Source organism: Hevea brasiliensis, chromosome 7, assembly GCF_030052815.1.
Source record: "Hevea brasiliensis isolate MT/VB/25A 57/8 chromosome 7, ASM3005281v1, whole genome shotgun sequence".
NCBI lineage: Eukaryota > Viridiplantae > Streptophyta > Magnoliopsida > Malpighiales > Euphorbiaceae > Hevea > Hevea brasiliensis.
In genome coordinates, this window is record NC_079499.1 from 12,883,454 (window position 1) to 12,901,462 (window position 18,009).

Consider the following 18,009-nt stretch of genomic DNA (forward strand, 5'->3'; position numbering starts at 1 on the left):
TTAAATTTAAATTTTTTTAAAAAAATTGTTTGATTTAATTTTTAATTTTAAATAAATTGATTTATTCAGTTTGATTCTTTTGTCCTGTGACCATCTTTGCTATACAAACGGACATCAAAGGAGAACACAGCAGCAAAAATGCAAAAGAGAAGATCAAATATTTTGAGTATTTGCTAATCTGTTGAGCGTTTCACACACATGTATATATTTATATATATGTAATACCCAATTTGTTGAGTGTTTTTATTTTTTTAATCTGTACATTTAATTGAAATCCATGAATATTTTTGTGATTTTGCCAATTGGGAATTTCCAATTTTACTTGATTTCACCGAGCACTAGTTTTGTTTTTTAATATGTTTACGAAGAGTTAAAACTCATACGAGAATAAGTGTATTTATTGTTATATTAAATTTTTATATATAAATTTATTTATTTTATATATATATAATTTAATTAATTTTATACATATTTTAATATAAATATTTAATTTAATAATAATTAAATTTATTTTTATATAAACTCAAATTTATATTAAATGTATTTTTTTTAATCAGATTAGCGACTTCATCTATATTTTGAATGTTTTAAAATGAATGAAAATTAATTACAATTATTTTGGATCCCATTTTGGTTGTCTTAAGAAAGAAGAAATTTGTTCCTTTCTTTTAAAATTCAAGAACTAAAAAAGTTGAATTACAAAATTGAATCGAATTAAATATTTTAATTTGATTGAGTTTAGTTCTTTTATTTAAATCAATTTAATTTAATTTTTTTTATTTTAAGTTTTTTTTTTAATTTAACTCAACTCCATACATTATTAATGCCCTGTTGTGGATTTATATTTTTTTAATTTCTTTTACCAATTTTTTAAGTAATTATATATTATTTTTATGATTTATATTATATCAAGTCAATTGCTGTCACAGACATTAAAAAAAATTCAATTTTTGTATAAAATTTTGACCAATGGTCGAACATAAAATTGAGCCGGTTCTTTTATTAAATTTGATAAATAATTGACTAAAAAAAAATGTGAATGACTTGATAGTTGAAACAATGACTCATTAACTCGGTCAATTTAAAAATTTTAGAATGAAAATTTTTAAAAAATGTGAATGATGTTGATATTTTAAATTTATATTTAACCAATAAATAAAATATTATTTAGCTATTATCCTTAGAGTACAAAAAATAAAATTAAAATATTTCTAATATTTTTATATTAAATTTAAAAATATTATTAAAATATATATAAATGTAATGTACTCCATTGTCTCATAAAAATAGGTTTACTTTCATTTTTTATTTATTCTAAATTATAGATCACATTTCTCTTGAGATAATAGTTTATTTGTTAATTTACTAATGCACTCCTGTTTAATATGCATTAAAAAAGTAAAGTTTATTAACTTTAAAAATAATTTAATAACATATATTATTTAATTTTTAATTGAACAATAAACAGAGAGTATATTAAAAAAATACTAAAAAAAAATTATTGCTTTAATTATATTCACTATATTTTCTTAATCCATATGAAAAAAAGATATAGGTGTATTTTGTGGGAAGGAGTGAGTAATAAATGTTGAAATATTAGTTATAAACATAAAATTTAGTTGATTAAACTTATTTAATTATATTAATGAATGTAATATTTAATTAATATATATTTATTTGGAGTAACTTTTTAATGCTTACTAATTGAATTCTTGATCGATTGATTCAACCAATGATGAAATCAGTTAAGTTATATGTGGAATTTAATATCTATATATTTTTTCTTTTATTTTTTTTAGGGTTGTGCTTGATTTGTGAAGATTTTGAATCGAATTAAAATTGAAAAAAAATCATTATTATAGAAATTAAATTAAACTTATTTTATTGAATCAAACTAAAACTAAACTGAAATTGGAGAATCAATTTTACACATTTTTTTTATATGTTTTTCACATATATTATATAGTTTCATTAAAATTATATATATATAAACTTTTATTATTTGTAGTCATAAATATATTAAATTATTTTATAGTTATTAATTATTTATTAAATCAGCTTTTAATAGTATACTTTTTAATTAAAAATTATATAACAGAAAAATATATTATATAATATACTAGATATATATTATAAAGTGACTTAATTTATGAATATTTTAATTTATTTGATTGGATTATGACCCACTCAAAATGTTTACAATGTAATCCAAATAAAATATTTTGAGTTATGTGAAGGTAAAAAAAAGCACGGACCAAAATGGTATTTAGGTGTAAATATTAATAATTATATTCATTAAGTTTAAAATTATATTAGTTATTTTATTTTTAATTTTAAAAACTTTTAACTATAATATACAAAATTTTTATAAATATTTATTATATTAAAATTAATTTTACTTTAATAATTATTATCATAAATTAAAATTTAAACTAATAAAAATCATATATTATTCAATAAAGTTTTAACTTTAAAAAGTTAAATGAAAATATAATAAAAAGTTTATCTAAATTTTGTGCCTCCAACTTAGGTTACATTGCACCCTACCCCAATTATACTTATTGATTTACTAATATTATATTACTGATTATAAACAATATAAGAATTATTAGTTTGATTTTAATATTTTTTAATAAATTATTATATTTATATTATTGTTATTAATATTTCATATTAATATTAATATTATTGTTTTAATATTAGTATAGTATTATTATTTTTATTAACATATAATTATTTTTATTCTTTTAAAAGAAATATAATTATTTTAAGTGTATAAATAATAATCGAAAACAATTAAAAAATTAAAATTTAAACAAAAATAAAATTAGAACCTAAAATATTTAAAATGAAATTAAAATTCAATTTTAAATCTTATTTTAAAAAATAAAAAATAAAGATTTGATTTTAATTTTAATTCAATTTTTTTATTATAATTAGAACCGAATTAATTTTTCCTGATGAAAGAACCAAAACTTTCCTACCCCTGTGCCCATTTAAGACTAGTGAAATGACGTAATTACACCTGGATACTATTTTGGTCTATCCATGAAATTCACAGGCTTATTTTTTTTAGTTAAAAAAAATAAAACTTTCAATCCGGTTGAATTTGATTTAGAAAAAAAAATGATATAAAATATTTTTATCTTAAAAATAAATTTATAATAATTTATTTACTAAAGGTTGATTCAGTTTGTAATAGTATTTTTTAAATTTTCATTACCTAAGTTAAAAAATAAAAATCCAGTATAAAAACTCGTAAAATAATATAATTTTTGTAAAAATATATTAAATTTATATTAAAAATACCTTATCCGTATCACTGATCACTTTTTTTTTGAAATAATAGTTATATATTAACTATATTTTTTATTTTTAACTATATTAATTACATTATTTTTAATTTAAAAAAATAATTTTTTTATGAAACGACCAGAGTAATAAAAACGAAATAAATATAAAAATAATATTTACATTATTTATGTTTGATTTATTTGCTATAAAAGTGGAAAAATGAGTCATAAACTCTAATATTATTAAAATAAATTATATTGATATAATTTATTTTTAATTTGATATACTATTTAATTATAAATTTATGAATTTTCACATATTGTAGTGTGAATGTCAATGTAATGTTAATTATTTTAGTAATTGTTGATTATTTTATTAATAATTAATTATTAAATATTAATTATTAATGATTAATTATTTATATAGTAATTTAAAATAAAATATTTAATAAAAATAGATATTAAATTAATTATTAAATATAAAAATAATTATATTAAGTTCTTGATTTTATTTAAAACGTTTTTTGAATTTTTAAATATTACTATAAAACTCAGAGTCTCACTATCCTAAATTTTTATTTAAAAAGAAAATAATAACAATGAGTAATAATCAAGCGTCTCATAATTGCAGAAAAGAAGTGCACCAAAATGGCTTACGCAAGAGGGCAATTTAACCAACTTCGCCAAGCCAAGGGAGAAAATTGTAATTAGTGTTCTTAATTTTTCATAATACATATATTAACCGAAATTAATTGCAAGGCAAGCTTCTTTCAGGGCAATATAGCAATTTCGATATAAAAAAAAAAAGTTATTTTTATTTTCGTTTCACGCATTGTACATCGTTCTCAGGAAAAGAAAAAGAAAATAAAATAAAAAGAAAAAAAAGAAAAATTATGATGCTGAATATAGGACAGAGAGAAAAGGAGGGGAATTTAATCGAATTGGAATATATTTCTACGATTTCACTATTGATTCCTTCATAACTTATCTATCCAGCATTGCTTTCAGGATCTCTTTTTTCTTTTTATAAATCCTTTTTCCTCTCTTCAATTTCATCGAAACTGACTTTGATCACATCCTTTCTCTCTTTTTCTTTATTTTTTTCTGAATTTTTCCCATTCTAAATCACCTCCTAAGTTGTATTTGATTCCTTGATTTCGGTTTGATTGTGGATTCGAAGTTAAACAGAGTAAGGAGGAGAAGAAGAAGAAGAAGAAGAAGAAATCGAGACTAGTTTTTATAGGAAATTTGTGTCACCGATGCCAGATAACAGTAATAATAACAATAGTAATAGGCAGGTTAAGAGCAATGCTGTGCCAAATCAATCTCCTGATAATATTGAAGGTACCACCGTATTTTTCTTAATTTTTTTTAGAGCAGGGAAGATCTGCTTTGTTTTTGTATTTTTCCTTTTAAATAATTTTTGGGAGTATGTTTGATTTAGTGATTGTTGAATTAGATGATCCCAGTTGTTTTGTTTCGTTTGTTATTATTATCAAATATGACAATGCATATTGTTGTTTAATTGCTTTGATTTTAGAAGGCTAGGAGGTGTTGTTATTGTTAATTTTTTTTAATAATTTGTTTTTTGTTTGTGATGAATGTCATATACTTGCTGTTTGATTAAAATTTGTGGTTTGTGTGAATTGTGCGTATCAAATATGACAGAACCGTAGCGCTTGTTGCTTGGTATGTGCCTGCCGCATGTGGGTTTATGGTTTTGAGAGCTTCGATGCTGTGCCTATCAATGATTGTGGGGATTCTGGTTTGTTGTTGCAATCAAATTCTATGATCTGTTTTCTGTTCTCTTGAATGGAGTTGTTAGAACTTTTCTGATGTATGCTTACATATGGGTTTTCTGTTTTGATCAATGACTTGACGGTTATATAAGCTTTAAGAAATTTGAACTTTATTTTTTCGAGCTTTATTTGCACATGGCAGATGCAATTTGGCGGTTGAAAATCCACGATAATCAAGAGCAAGGTGGTATGGCTCCATCAAGTACATACCCAGATCGTCCTGGTGAACCAGATTGCGTGTATTATCTAAGGACTGGATTATGTGGTTATGGAAGTAACTGTCGTTTTAATCATCCTCCTGCTGCGCAGGTAGTATATGTTGCTTTTAGAAGAATTTGTTTTCTCTCTGTCTTTATATATATGTTTCTCACTTGCTCTAATACTCTTTGCGCTTTCAAGTCATTGGTTAATCAAGATGTGTATTCTTTGGGATTTGCTTGAGGTTGATATTTTGCTTTTTTTTTTTTTTGGTTATATATATTTGTGCACTGGGTCACTTTTTTTTCAGTAGCTTGGGCCTATGAGTTTAATTTTCTTATCGAGTTATTCTCTGTACAGGGTACTCAATTTAGAGAGGAACTTCCGGAAAGAGCTGGACAACCTGACTGTGGGGCAAGTTCTTTTCTACTCTCCGCTGTGAAATATTGTCCTATTTGAATTTTGCAATTTATGATAATGGAAATTTTACTAACAACAATATATTATGTTGTCTATCATTTTGCGTTCATTGAATCATGTTATTTGGGATTATTTTTTTGAAGAAATCAGCAGTTCACTTATTTTTTAGACTAGTGGAGTCATTAGATTGGAAAAAAATAAGGGGACAATCCTTCTATAAGTTGCTTACAAGATCTCATTAGCTTACCAGTTCAATGAGGTGGCCAATCAAACTCAATGCTCAACTGGAACTGGTACAGGAATAGAACATGCAAAACCACAAAAAGTTATTAGCATAACTATGCAACAAACAAACAACAATGTTCCCTTATTGCACATATATCTTTGTGACTTTCAGCCCTGGCATTCAGCCTCTATCCCAACCTTGTATTACATGCTATCTTTATACATAGCTTGGATTTTGGCATGTGAATGTATATCATAATTGATATGAATCTGCTTGACTCCACCTCAAAAGCCAGCTTGTAAGGGGAGGGTGGTAAACTCATATATATAACAACCAAGAATTTCCTTGCTAACTGATGTGGGACGCATCATTCCCGACCACTTTAAACTATACATCCTTGTACAGAGAACCAGGATCATGGCCCATCGACCAAACAAGGTGAGGCTCTGATACCAAATGACATGAACCTGCCTAATTACACCTTAAATGCTAGCTTGTAAGAGAAGGGTTGCAAATCCATATATATAACACCCAAGAGCTCTCTTGCTAAGCGTTGTAGGACACATCAATAATGCCAATAGATTCCGAATTTCCTTGCTCTCATATCATGGTAAACACAAGAGCTTTAGAGTAGTTTAAACAATATGACAGCAAAGTCATGACCTTGGAGATGCTGCTGGCCCAGTTTTCCTCCTTTCAGTCTATAACAGCACTATCTGTTCTGTAAAATCTACTTCCTATCAGTCTTATCAAAACTGCTAATAAAGACCAACCTATCTTTGGTTTCTGAACTGCTTATTGTGGTCATGCCAATCATGGACGGTGCTATAAAAGCACGTTGAGGAATGCAAGGCAAGAACATTTTGACATTGATCAAATGGCTTTGCCTGTGATCTTGTGTGCTTTTCCCTGGGATTAGCCATAGAAATTTCTTTTGGAATTCACAGTCCAAATCACCAAGTCCTGCTCATCTTGACAATGATTAATCACTTGCAACTACTTGGCTGTGGAATAAATAGTATGCTCTTTCTAGCTGCTGGCTGATTCCATTTACTATTGTGAATGATGTCAACAACCTTGTCTTGCACAGAGCGGCATCATACATAATTCTTCTGTATGTTTGCTCTCCATAGAAAAGCATTATTGCCATTTCCTTTATCTTTTTGTACCTGAAAAAGAAGGTTTAGCCTTTTATTGTCTCTTAGTTTGAGTGTTATTTAAAGGGTACTCTAATTATTAGATTTTGACCTGTTTCCTCTAAGAATTTTCTGAATGTAATGGAATGATTACTGTTTGAGCAGTTGCCACTTTTATAATGATGCTTTTTTTTAACAACCAATGATTAGTGAGCACACCACTTCTACTTTCTAATTTTTCTTTTTTGGTGTGGCAATTCAAGTTTCTCATTGAAAATTATTTGATCTAATACAATATCTTACGATGAAATATATATATATATATATATTTTTTTTTTAATTTTCTATTATAATGTATATTTGCCACAAGAATATGTTATGTTATTGAACTATAAATATTTAGTTGAACAGATGTGGTAACCGATAAGGATTTTACTTAATTGAAGTTTTTAAGGAGTGGGACAACATTTAGTTTTTGGTCATTGCGATTGTCATAGTTATTTAGGCATGTTTTTCTAATTCCAGTTTAGTCTATATAGGTGGATTGATATAGACCTTTTGGTGAGGTACAAAGAAAGATATGTGATTCTTATATTTTGTAGATATAATTTTTGTAATCAATAAACAGTTACCTTATTGTTTATTAAACTAGATTAATCAAATGTGACCTTCTTGGTTTGATATTTATGCATCCGCCACCAAAGGTTGGCCAGTTGGCTGATTCAGAAACCAATGATGGATAAAGTCATTTATAATGTAGTTTTCTTTGGAACCTCCTAAATTCTAGGTAAATAAGGAAGTATGATATACAATCAAAATGGTCTCTGATCTGGCTTGATCTTCTAATTGTTTGAAATTCATTGCAGTACTATTTAAAGACAGGGACCTGCAAATATGGTTCAACATGTAAATATCATCATCCAAGGGACAGGAATGGTGCAGGGCCTGTCTCATTTAACATTCTTGGTCTTCCTATGCGCCAGGTGCTTACTAGCCATTGAAAAAAAAAAGATCTTTTCCCCCTATGGTGTTGCCAAAATTAGCTAAATGCCGTGGACCATTACAATTTTTATCATTTATTTTCCAGGATGAAAAATCATGTCCTTATTACTTGCGAACTGGATCATGTAAATTTGGAGTTGCATGTAAGTTTCACCATCCCCAGCCTGCACCACTTGGAGCTGGGTTGCCTTTGACTGAACCTGCTGGATCTGGGCCCATGGGATCGTCAACTGCACCTTCATCAGGCCTGCCTTATGTAGGTGGACTTCCAACTTGGTCATTAGTAAGAGCACCATATGTGTCTGGCCCTCGTCTGCAGGGTCCACAGGCATATATGCCTGTTGTTCTTTCTCCTACTCAGGGTGTTTTTCCAGCACAAGGCTGGAACACCTATGTGGTAAGTAAGTGATATCTAAAGTTTTGTTTTACTATAAATAGCGAGTTTACATAAATGTGATGTGCTAGTAGGGAAGGTTCAGGGTTGTTTTATTATTATTATTATTATTATTATTTATTTAATTGATTGACACTGAGTGGGTTCTGTCCATGATAAACTTATATTCTCTTCCTCCCCCCCCCACCCCACCCCAAAAAAAAAAAAAAAAACACCCCCACATAGTCATTGATTGAATTTAAGTTAACTGTGGAATTTAAGATGAGTATAATGGTGGATGGAAGCTTTTTACTTGTGGAAATTTCAGACTAGTAATTCTTATGGAGACTATTATGTAATGTGTTTGAAATCATTGGATATCGTTCTTCTCGCTGCTGTTTAACCTTCACATTTCTGTTTTTATGGGTACAAACCTTTCTTTGCGAGCATCTATTTCATATTACATTTTTTTGGTGAAGGCCCTTCCCCCCCTGATGCCATGCATTTATTTGTCAATCAGGGAAACTTGAGCCCCATGTCCTCTGCCAGTGTTTTGGGATCCAATCTTGTTTACAACTCTAGGAATCAAGGTGACTCAGGATCTAGATCAACAACCAACACTAATCTCCCCGAGAGACCTGATCAACCTGAATGTCGGTATTTTATGAACAATGGGACCTGCAAATATGGATCTGACTGCAAGTACCATCACCCAAAAGAAAGAATTGCACAAATAGCAACAAATCCTGTTGGCCCAGCTGGTCTTCCCTCAAGACCTGTAAGTTTCAGATTTATTTTGTCTTCTGTAACATATGCTCTGGTTTGCACATAAGTTTTGGAATTTACTTGAAGATATTATGAATGATGAAAGAATCACTAATGGCAATTGCCAGAGTGCAACTATTAGAATTTTGATTGTGCATATAGTGCACATGCTAGACCACTGCACATGCATTGCATATATGGTCCGGGTGTCTTAAATACCCATTGCATTGTTTTAAATAATGATAGGGAAAGAGTGAACATTACTGTTTCATGTAATTCTGGTCCTATTTCAATGACATCAACATTCATGGCTTGTTTTGCTATGATTTCAAAATACATCTAGTTTTGCTTGGAAATTAGTGAAGATTTTGCTATGATTTATTGCTTGTTTACTTGCAGGGGCAACCTATATGTTCAAATTACAGTATGTATGGAATTTGCAAATTTGGTCCAACTTGTAGATTTGATCACCCTTTCCCTGGATATACTTATAGCTACAGTTTGAGCTTGCAGCCTGTATCTATATTTGATTCCTCTCTCTTAACTTATCCAAGAATGTCGCCTCCAGCTCTTTCATCTGAAAGTCCTGTCTCCTTGTCATCCAAATTCCCTGATTGGGTCCAGAATCCTGATGGTGCAAGCAACAAGCATCCAAATTCAGATACAAATATAAAGATTTCTGATGATCAGCCTGAGCAGGCAGGTTCTCCACCGCCACATTCCTCACAGGATTCTTCAGAACCATCACATGATTAATTTTGAACTGGTTGAGATTACTTCTTTCTGTTTTGTTGATACTTTTTTACATTGGTACCCTAAAAGGAGATTTTTGTGACACGTACCTCCTGGCCCCCCTTTTCACCTGTGGTTCTGCAGAGTGTGATAGGTTGTTTTGAAATCAAATATGAGAAGCAAAATCTGGGGGCACTGGAAGGCATTTTTTTGTTGTGAATAAAATGCAGGTGAAAATTTGTAATATTCCTTCCTTGAATGTTCTCTCTTTACTTGAATGATATCCATTTGTGGTGATAAAGATTTTGGTAGAGTATTATGATTTTTGTTTGCAAAATGCTCAAGCTTTTGCCTTTTACATGACACAATTGAAACGTTTGTTGTATGAAATAATTTAGTTACTGCCACTTAATATAATTCCTGACATTTCTCCACACCCGAGGCTAATATAGAATTGAAGATATCCTTCAAACTGTAGCCTGAACACCAGAATGGCCACTAATGGAAGTGTCATGAACCTATGCATAAAATGTTTTGTGAGAGATGTCATTGCCTGCAGCTAACTTCCCACTTCTTTGAAGTTGATGTGAATGGTAAGTGTAATGAGGATGAGGAGAATGATTAACCTGATCGCCTTCAGTAAGCTCGCGTAATGAAAGGTCGGTAACCCGGGTCTGCTTAACTTGGTCCAGTAACTCTGCAGGAACTAGGAAAGCAGTCAAGGCAAATAACTCAGACCCAAAAACATCTGGATAGAGCATCAGCGGCCATATTGTCCTTCCCCTTTTTAATCTATCTCATAATCAAATTGCAGTAACTTGGCCAACCATGGGTAGAGTTGGTGCTCAAATGTCCATCAAGTACTCACGAGACTGATAGTCTATTTTAATGTATAATAAAATGTTGTAGTAAGTAGCATTATTCCCATTTCTTAACAGCAAAGAATAGCCGACATTTCCCTCTGGTTTTTACTGAAAAAGATTTGCTAATGAAGGCAAAAGCGTAACCGCATCCATTTCTATAACAAAGACCTTTGGCGAAATCAGAGAATGCTAGGATAGGAGTTGTCCTTAATTAATCCACACACACCGTCTAGGTTCCATTGTTCTTCTTGACTAACACTATTGGACTAGAATAAGGGCTAGCTAAATATTTTGGGGGTCCAATATTGACAGGCTGGGCCCCATCTTTGAGAGGATTTTATGATCATATGCCCTGTTGGGTGGTAACCCTTTTGATTGTCTACGTAGTGTTGTAGAACTTGATGAAGTTTTGGCCAGCTATTAAAGGGATATAATGTAGTAGCATATAAGGACAGAGGGAGGCAAGGATGAACTTCCTTCTTGAACTAGCAATTGCAATATAGCTAATTGATCAGTCTTGTGATTTAGCTTTTAGAATTGCTTCTCATTGATAAGTTCAACGACAGTGTTATTTCCCTTTGCAGAACATGATGATCACCATCTTCCAATTTGAACCTCATTTGCAGGGTCTGGAAACTCCACAATATCTCTCCCAAGGTAGCCAACCACTAGACACGTTTGATCTTTTATGTTACTAGTTCTTGGTGGGATAGATGAAGTTACGTAGGTTTATAGCTAGTGGCAAAGGTTAATGCTGCAACCATTATTCCTTGAAGACTAGCCAAAGAATAAGCCTCAAACAGGGTTTGTGACTTAAACACACATGAAGGCATCTGCAATTCATCAATCAAACCAGATAAAAAGAAATTCAATATCTGAACTGCTCTTGCACAAGCTTTAGGATATAACGATCAAAAGAATCCCAGTAATCTTATAGTCAACTTGTTTAAGATTCTTTAGATTAGCCAAATGATCATGGAGGGGATTAGATAAAATAAATTGAAAGATGGATTTTTTTTTATTATCACAATTAATTTATTATTATTTTTTTCTCATATATTTGTTAAGATAATTGTTCAGTGCAACGATACAAAGTGTGTGGTCCAGATCCCAGGCAGGCCAAAGGACGAAGCTATAAGTTCAAGATTGGATTTATTAAATATATCAAAGAGCATATAAAGTAAGATTTTCAGAATTTAAGAGGCCAAGCATATAAATTATGCAAAAGAATTGGCCAAAGTTTAAAATTTATAACGTTTGGGATTATAGCCGTCATACCACAAATTGAAAGCAATTATTATTTTTTTTATTTTTTTATATTTTCTTCTTTTTTATTTTAAGATTTTTTAGATTGAAATCAAAAACAATATTTAAGTAACACTCTCTTAACAATAATGATTATAACATTTGAATTCTGATTTTGCAGGCAAAATTTATAAGAGTATCAGCTCCATGCCACTAATCCAACCATTTGTTAATTATTTTATATTTTATTTTTAATAGTTAAATAAAATTATTTTAATTGATTGTTTAATATTGTGGAAGATAATACACTGGAGTTTTTTTTTTTTTTTTTTTAATAATGAAATTGTTTTCAATTTTTATTGGTAAATTCTTCAAATAGATTGAATTATTGTAATAAAAAAATCTTTTTTTTTTCAATTGCAAAAGATTGGAAATGACTAGAAACATACCCTACACCAAAATGAGAATAAGAAACGCCATGAAGAGCCAACTCAAAATTCCTTTTACAGGTACAGGATCTTGAAAAATATAAGTGCTTGGAGGAAGCCCAAATGAGAGATTGAAGCAAATAAAACTACAGTTTAGCATTTTAACGTTGGCAAGTGATGTGCTTCAAATCCCTCTTATGTGAGATTTTGAGTTCGAATATTAATAAAGTTAATTACATAAAGTAAAATAAAATTAAGAAAACTTGTTGAGGTCCTTGTAATTTTGTTCCATTCTAAGGCATAAAGTATGTGATGTATATACTCCAGAACTTACTCAGACCGCCATATTCAGGGTACAATGTGAAGCAGAAGCCCTAAAATACTGACAGAAAGAGTCTGTCTTCTCTTGTAATTTGTAAACTTTATAGTTAGAAAATAATGAGTAAATCCTGAAGAAGTAGAAATGAAAACACACCTATACCACAAATAGAATTATTTTCCTCAACTTCATTACATTTTGTGAAGAAAACTAAACATATAAAATCAAGAGGGAGAAAAAGAAAAGGGAGAAAACTGAAAAGCTGCTTTGATTTAGCATCATAACTACACTAAACTTAATGTTTAGAGAGAGCTCAGGAGGGATAGAGAGGAGAGAAGAACTTCCACAATTCAAAGTAGGGTATTCATTTTCTGCACCTCTTTAAAGGTGTAAGATGCAATCATAACCACAATGAATACCTTCTCGGACTTGCAAGGTCAAGAAAACTCGAGCTGCCTTTGTGGAGTTCGAAGAAGAAGAAAGGAGATATAAGAAGGATAAGCTCAGGAGAGATATTGCCATAGCTTTTACAACATCAAAATACAACTATGGTTTATTATTTCTGTATGGCATGGACCAAGATCGACCATGGCCACAGAAACAAGTACTTGAGCCATGGTAGCTAGGAACAAGAAGGAGAACACAGGAGAGGACCTGGACCAAGGCTCGGAGATAATAGATAGGTGTAGCATTTTGACCTTTCGCTGATCAGGGCCATGAATATGATGAGGAATGTTTTATGTGGTGGCTCCTGTGTGTGTGTATATATATATACAGCAGAGTGTGGCGTGAGGGTCTCAGCCTGAAATAAAGGCTAAGGGTACAATTGGGTGTTTGAATAACAGAAGGGATTGATGTGTCATTTTCGAGAGTAAACCCATCAATTTCCAGGCTGGGAAAAATCTTTTCCTGTTAACCATACCCACAAGGCTTCTTCAAAAATATTCTTTCTTGTATACAAAAAGTCAAAACACCTTTTCTCTGCTCTATCTTTCGGTCTTTCCCTACAATAAATGCGTTTTTATTTTACTTATAATAATCTATGATTAATTATAGTTGCTAATAATATATTGGTTTATTGATAAATAACTTGGAAAATGCTCTTAAAAATTGTTAAGAATTCAAATTTTAGAGATCAAAAGCATAGAGACTCGAGCCTAACTTTGTTAGGTGAGTAATATGACTTCAATCACTAAATTAAATCAGACTAGATATATTTATATAACTTGAAATTAGAGATAATATCCTTTTCGGTAAATTCTAGTAGTCTACGATCTATCATGAACTCAAAACAAAATATATACGGTGAAATTTATATATTTTCAAAATGCAACTAACTCTATATATTAACATCTATAGATTGGATTAATTCATGTTAAGAGGTGTTTAGAGGGAAAATTCTGATAAATAAACGAAACAGCAGCAGCTGCTTGTGATATTGTCCAGGTCTATACATCATGCCATGTCAGTGGTCCCTGTGGAGCGTCCAAGCCATACATTGCATTCTTCTTTAAATCATGTTGTTTTCTCAGGGAAATTATAATTAATAAGAAAAGAAAAGAAAATTCTATAAGAAAGGAAGGTTTAGAATTAGTGAGGTTTGACCATGGGAGTATGGTATTAGGAGGTTCTGCAAAAGCATGCATTCTTAAAGAAGCAAAGCTCTACCCACCAATCCAAAACCATATCTGTCCATCTTTACATTGCAAGCTGATGAAAGAAAACAGCAAACACACAGAAGGAAAGAGAAATAACATAAACAAAACCCTAGGAGTTTAGCTACAAAAGGCCCTTTTCTTACAAGTTTCTACTGTATTCACTGTTCCTTTTGTCCCTCTCTGAAATTTTCTATATTCATACAAAACAAAGCACAAAACCCTAATTCCCATGTCGTATGTAATAATTATTCACTGCAGTCTGCATTGTTAGGTCAATCTCATATGGGCCTCTTATTTAATGTCCTTTTTTTTTAATTTTATAGAAAAATACAAATAAATACTAGATAAAATTATTATTTAAGCTCTGCTTCGCATTGAATTTTAGAAAGTCTGAAATTATTTTTCTGAATAAAAATACTATTTTAGATGCTATTGAAAAAAACAGTTTGAAAAAAAGTTATTTTGTTATTTTAATATTGTTATGACTAAAACTGATTAAATTTAATTTTTAATTATTTTTTAATACTCTCTAATTAATATATTTAAAAAGTAATTTTTTTCAACGACAATTTCAACAGTAGTGCCAAACAGGCCCTTAGTCCTTATATTTTAACCAAATTAATTACTGAGTTTTTCTATTTTGAAAAATACTCTGACCTTATTTGATTGAGGGTAAATAGACTAAGCAAGTAGAACTTCTGAGCAAAAAGAAGTTTGTTTGGTTTTTATTATCAAACCAACTTTCCGATAAGTAGAGCATTCCATTTTCCTTATATAAAGAAAATAACTTACTTAGGTAGAATTTTATAAGTTGCACTTTTCTAATTAAGTGTAATGAATTTATCAATTTATCTTTTAACTTGTTGCACTTTAAATTATTTTATGGACATTATTATATTTTATAATTTAGAGTTAACATACTTTCTATAAAATAAGTTTTTCGTAAATATATTTTGTGAGAAACATACTTCCCAACAAATAAAGTATTTTGAATCAAACAAGACCAACTATTTATAGAGTCTTCTTATTATTAATTTGTAAATTATTTAATTTCTATCAAGTTAACTTTTTTGTTAGTCAAGTCAATTAAAAAAATAGAAAAAATAGTTATAGAGAATGACTTAATAATTAATTAATTTACAGTCACAATAATAAACAGTATTAGTCGTAAAATTCAAATTATATAATAATGGGTATTTTTTAAATAAATAAATTAAATAATTAATTTTATCAAAATAAGGGGACTAATTTATAATTCTCCATAAATTTTATTTATTTTGTACTTGGCTGGTCCAGTGAATGTTTGCCTTGGTTGAATCATTTGCCAAAATTGTTAATTACCATATCTCAGAGCTCTTCAATTTGTAAAACTGACTACACCTACTGGCCACTGCCTTCTTCTGCCCATTAATTAATATTTAGTCATCATTAAGTTGATGCGTCATTCCATGTCAAATAATTAATTTTTGGACCCATTTTCTACTCTGGGCACCTTCCTGTGTTCAGTGCCATTTCACAATTTGCTTGATTTTGCTCTAAACTTCAATCTCAGTAACAGCCCATTTCATGTTATTAGCTTAATTCAAAACAATAAACCATCCTAAATCTATACTCTTAAATTATGCTTATCTTTTGAGTCAATTGGGTTTTTAATATTCCATTTTAAGCTCTTTAAATTTTATTCAATTTTTATATTAAAATCTTGAATTTCACTTTTGTTAATTTTGTGTGAACCTAATTTATACTAGAAGAAGAATTTAAAAAAAAAAAATTAAAAATTTTCATCTATAGAATTGGTTGGTTTGGTTTCAAATCAAATTAGAATAATTAAAAAAAAATCAAATTAAGATATTAATAAACAGAATTGAAATTGGGGTTGAATTGGATTGAATTGAATTAAAAATTTTCTATTTGATTTACTTCAATTTATCAATTTGGGTGCATTTTATTGAATATTTTTTATTTATATATATATTTTTTTGAGTTTACTATAATTTTCATAAATTATATATTGTATATGGAAAGCATAAAAAAAAATTATAAATTGAATTAATAGATTTAAATTTGATAAATTATAAAATATATTCGAAACACTAAAAAAATAGTGCAATGAGTATTCATATAATTTTGAAACCTATCACTATTCTAATATATTATTATTGGCTAGATAAAATTAAATTTCATATATTATATATTAATCATTATTATACGAGGGAAGAAAATATTTAATAGAAATATAAAATATATAGGAAAAATTAATTTTAATATTTTTTGTCAAAGATTATTTTTATTAGAATCCTTATAAAAATAGTTTACATAAAATAGGAAATTATATAAAAAAATTTTATAATATTTCTTTTAATTAGGAAACTATATCTATTTTAATTTAAGTTTTTTTTTTAATTTTTAATTCACGCTAAAAAATAGTTTATAGTCACGTTACAAAAATAGTTTGTACTGTAGGTGGGTGATTTCCCACCGACAACATCCGTCTCTATAAAACGACAGCGGACAGTCCTCCACGTATATCTCACGGGCCAAAGTCCCTTTTCCAAATTTTTTATTAATTGAGTCTATAAATATTAAAATTATAAAAATAAAATATAATAAAAATTTATGAATTAAATAATTATTTTATAATATAAGCTAGATTTGAATTTGCGTTAGGTCATTTAAATTGTTTAAATTATTATATAAAATTTTATAAATTTTATTTAAATTAATTTATAATTTATAAATTATTCTAAAAATCAAATTTTATATAAAATAAAATTCGAATTAAAATTTAATTTTTTTTAATAAGAAAGTACTTTTCATTAATTTAATTTTTAACATTTTTTTATATTTTAAAAAATATGAATAATATTTTCAAAAAAACAAATAAAAGCTAAATACTAATTTGGTTGCGTAGCCTTGGAGTGTGAAAGCCATGGGGAAGTAACCTGTAACTAAAGTGAGAAGGTAGGCCCATATGCTAAAGCCCAGCACAAGTTCCCCTCAGCTCAACCCAACAAATCTTTAAAACTGAAAAGATAATTCTTATACGGCAATAGCCTGCAAGATCTTTATAAAAGGATAACTTATAAATTAGTCTTTAATATATGATAAAAATTAAAATTTATTTTTTTATTTATAAAAATAAATAAATTAATTTTTAAAATGTACTTTTTAATAAAATAAATTTTTTTTTACAAAATTTACCATTAGCCTATAAAAAAAAATATAACAATTTAGCTCATCATATTTTATTTTTTGCAATAATTTAATTTCTATAGTTTTTGGATTTAGGTTGGTTTTTTTTTATTTATAATTGGTTAATGATAAATTTTAATAGATCGGCTTTTATGTTAATAGAAAAAATACCTTGAGAATTTATTTATTTCTCATTTAATATAAATAGATTAAATTATATTTTTTTATCATGCTTCGGTTGCTTATTAATTACAACTAATCGAAAAAAATATAATATATATTTTATATTATTAATAAATAAAATACATTTATTATGTTTTTGTTTATAAAAAATAAATATAATATATCTTTAGTAAAAGA

The 18,009-nt window shown here is 28.5% G+C and overlaps 1 protein-coding gene across 1 annotated transcript; it reads left to right on the forward strand.

The window, feature by feature from the left end:
- Positions 1-4,144: 4,144 nt before the first annotated feature.
- Positions 4,145-10,281, forward strand: LOC110645852 (zinc finger CCCH domain-containing protein 3). The gene is made up of 7 exons (XM_021799118.2): positions 4,145-4,637; positions 5,235-5,401; positions 5,651-5,704; positions 7,939-8,055; positions 8,160-8,471; positions 8,968-9,225; positions 9,612-10,281. The coding sequence occupies exons 1-7, from the start codon at positions 4,553-4,555 to the stop codon at positions 9,966-9,968; spliced, it is 1,350 nt and encodes a 449-aa protein (XP_021654810.2). The 5' UTR covers positions 4,145-4,552; the 3' UTR covers positions 9,969-10,281.
- The last annotated feature ends 7,728 nt before the right edge of the window (positions 10,282-18,009 follow it).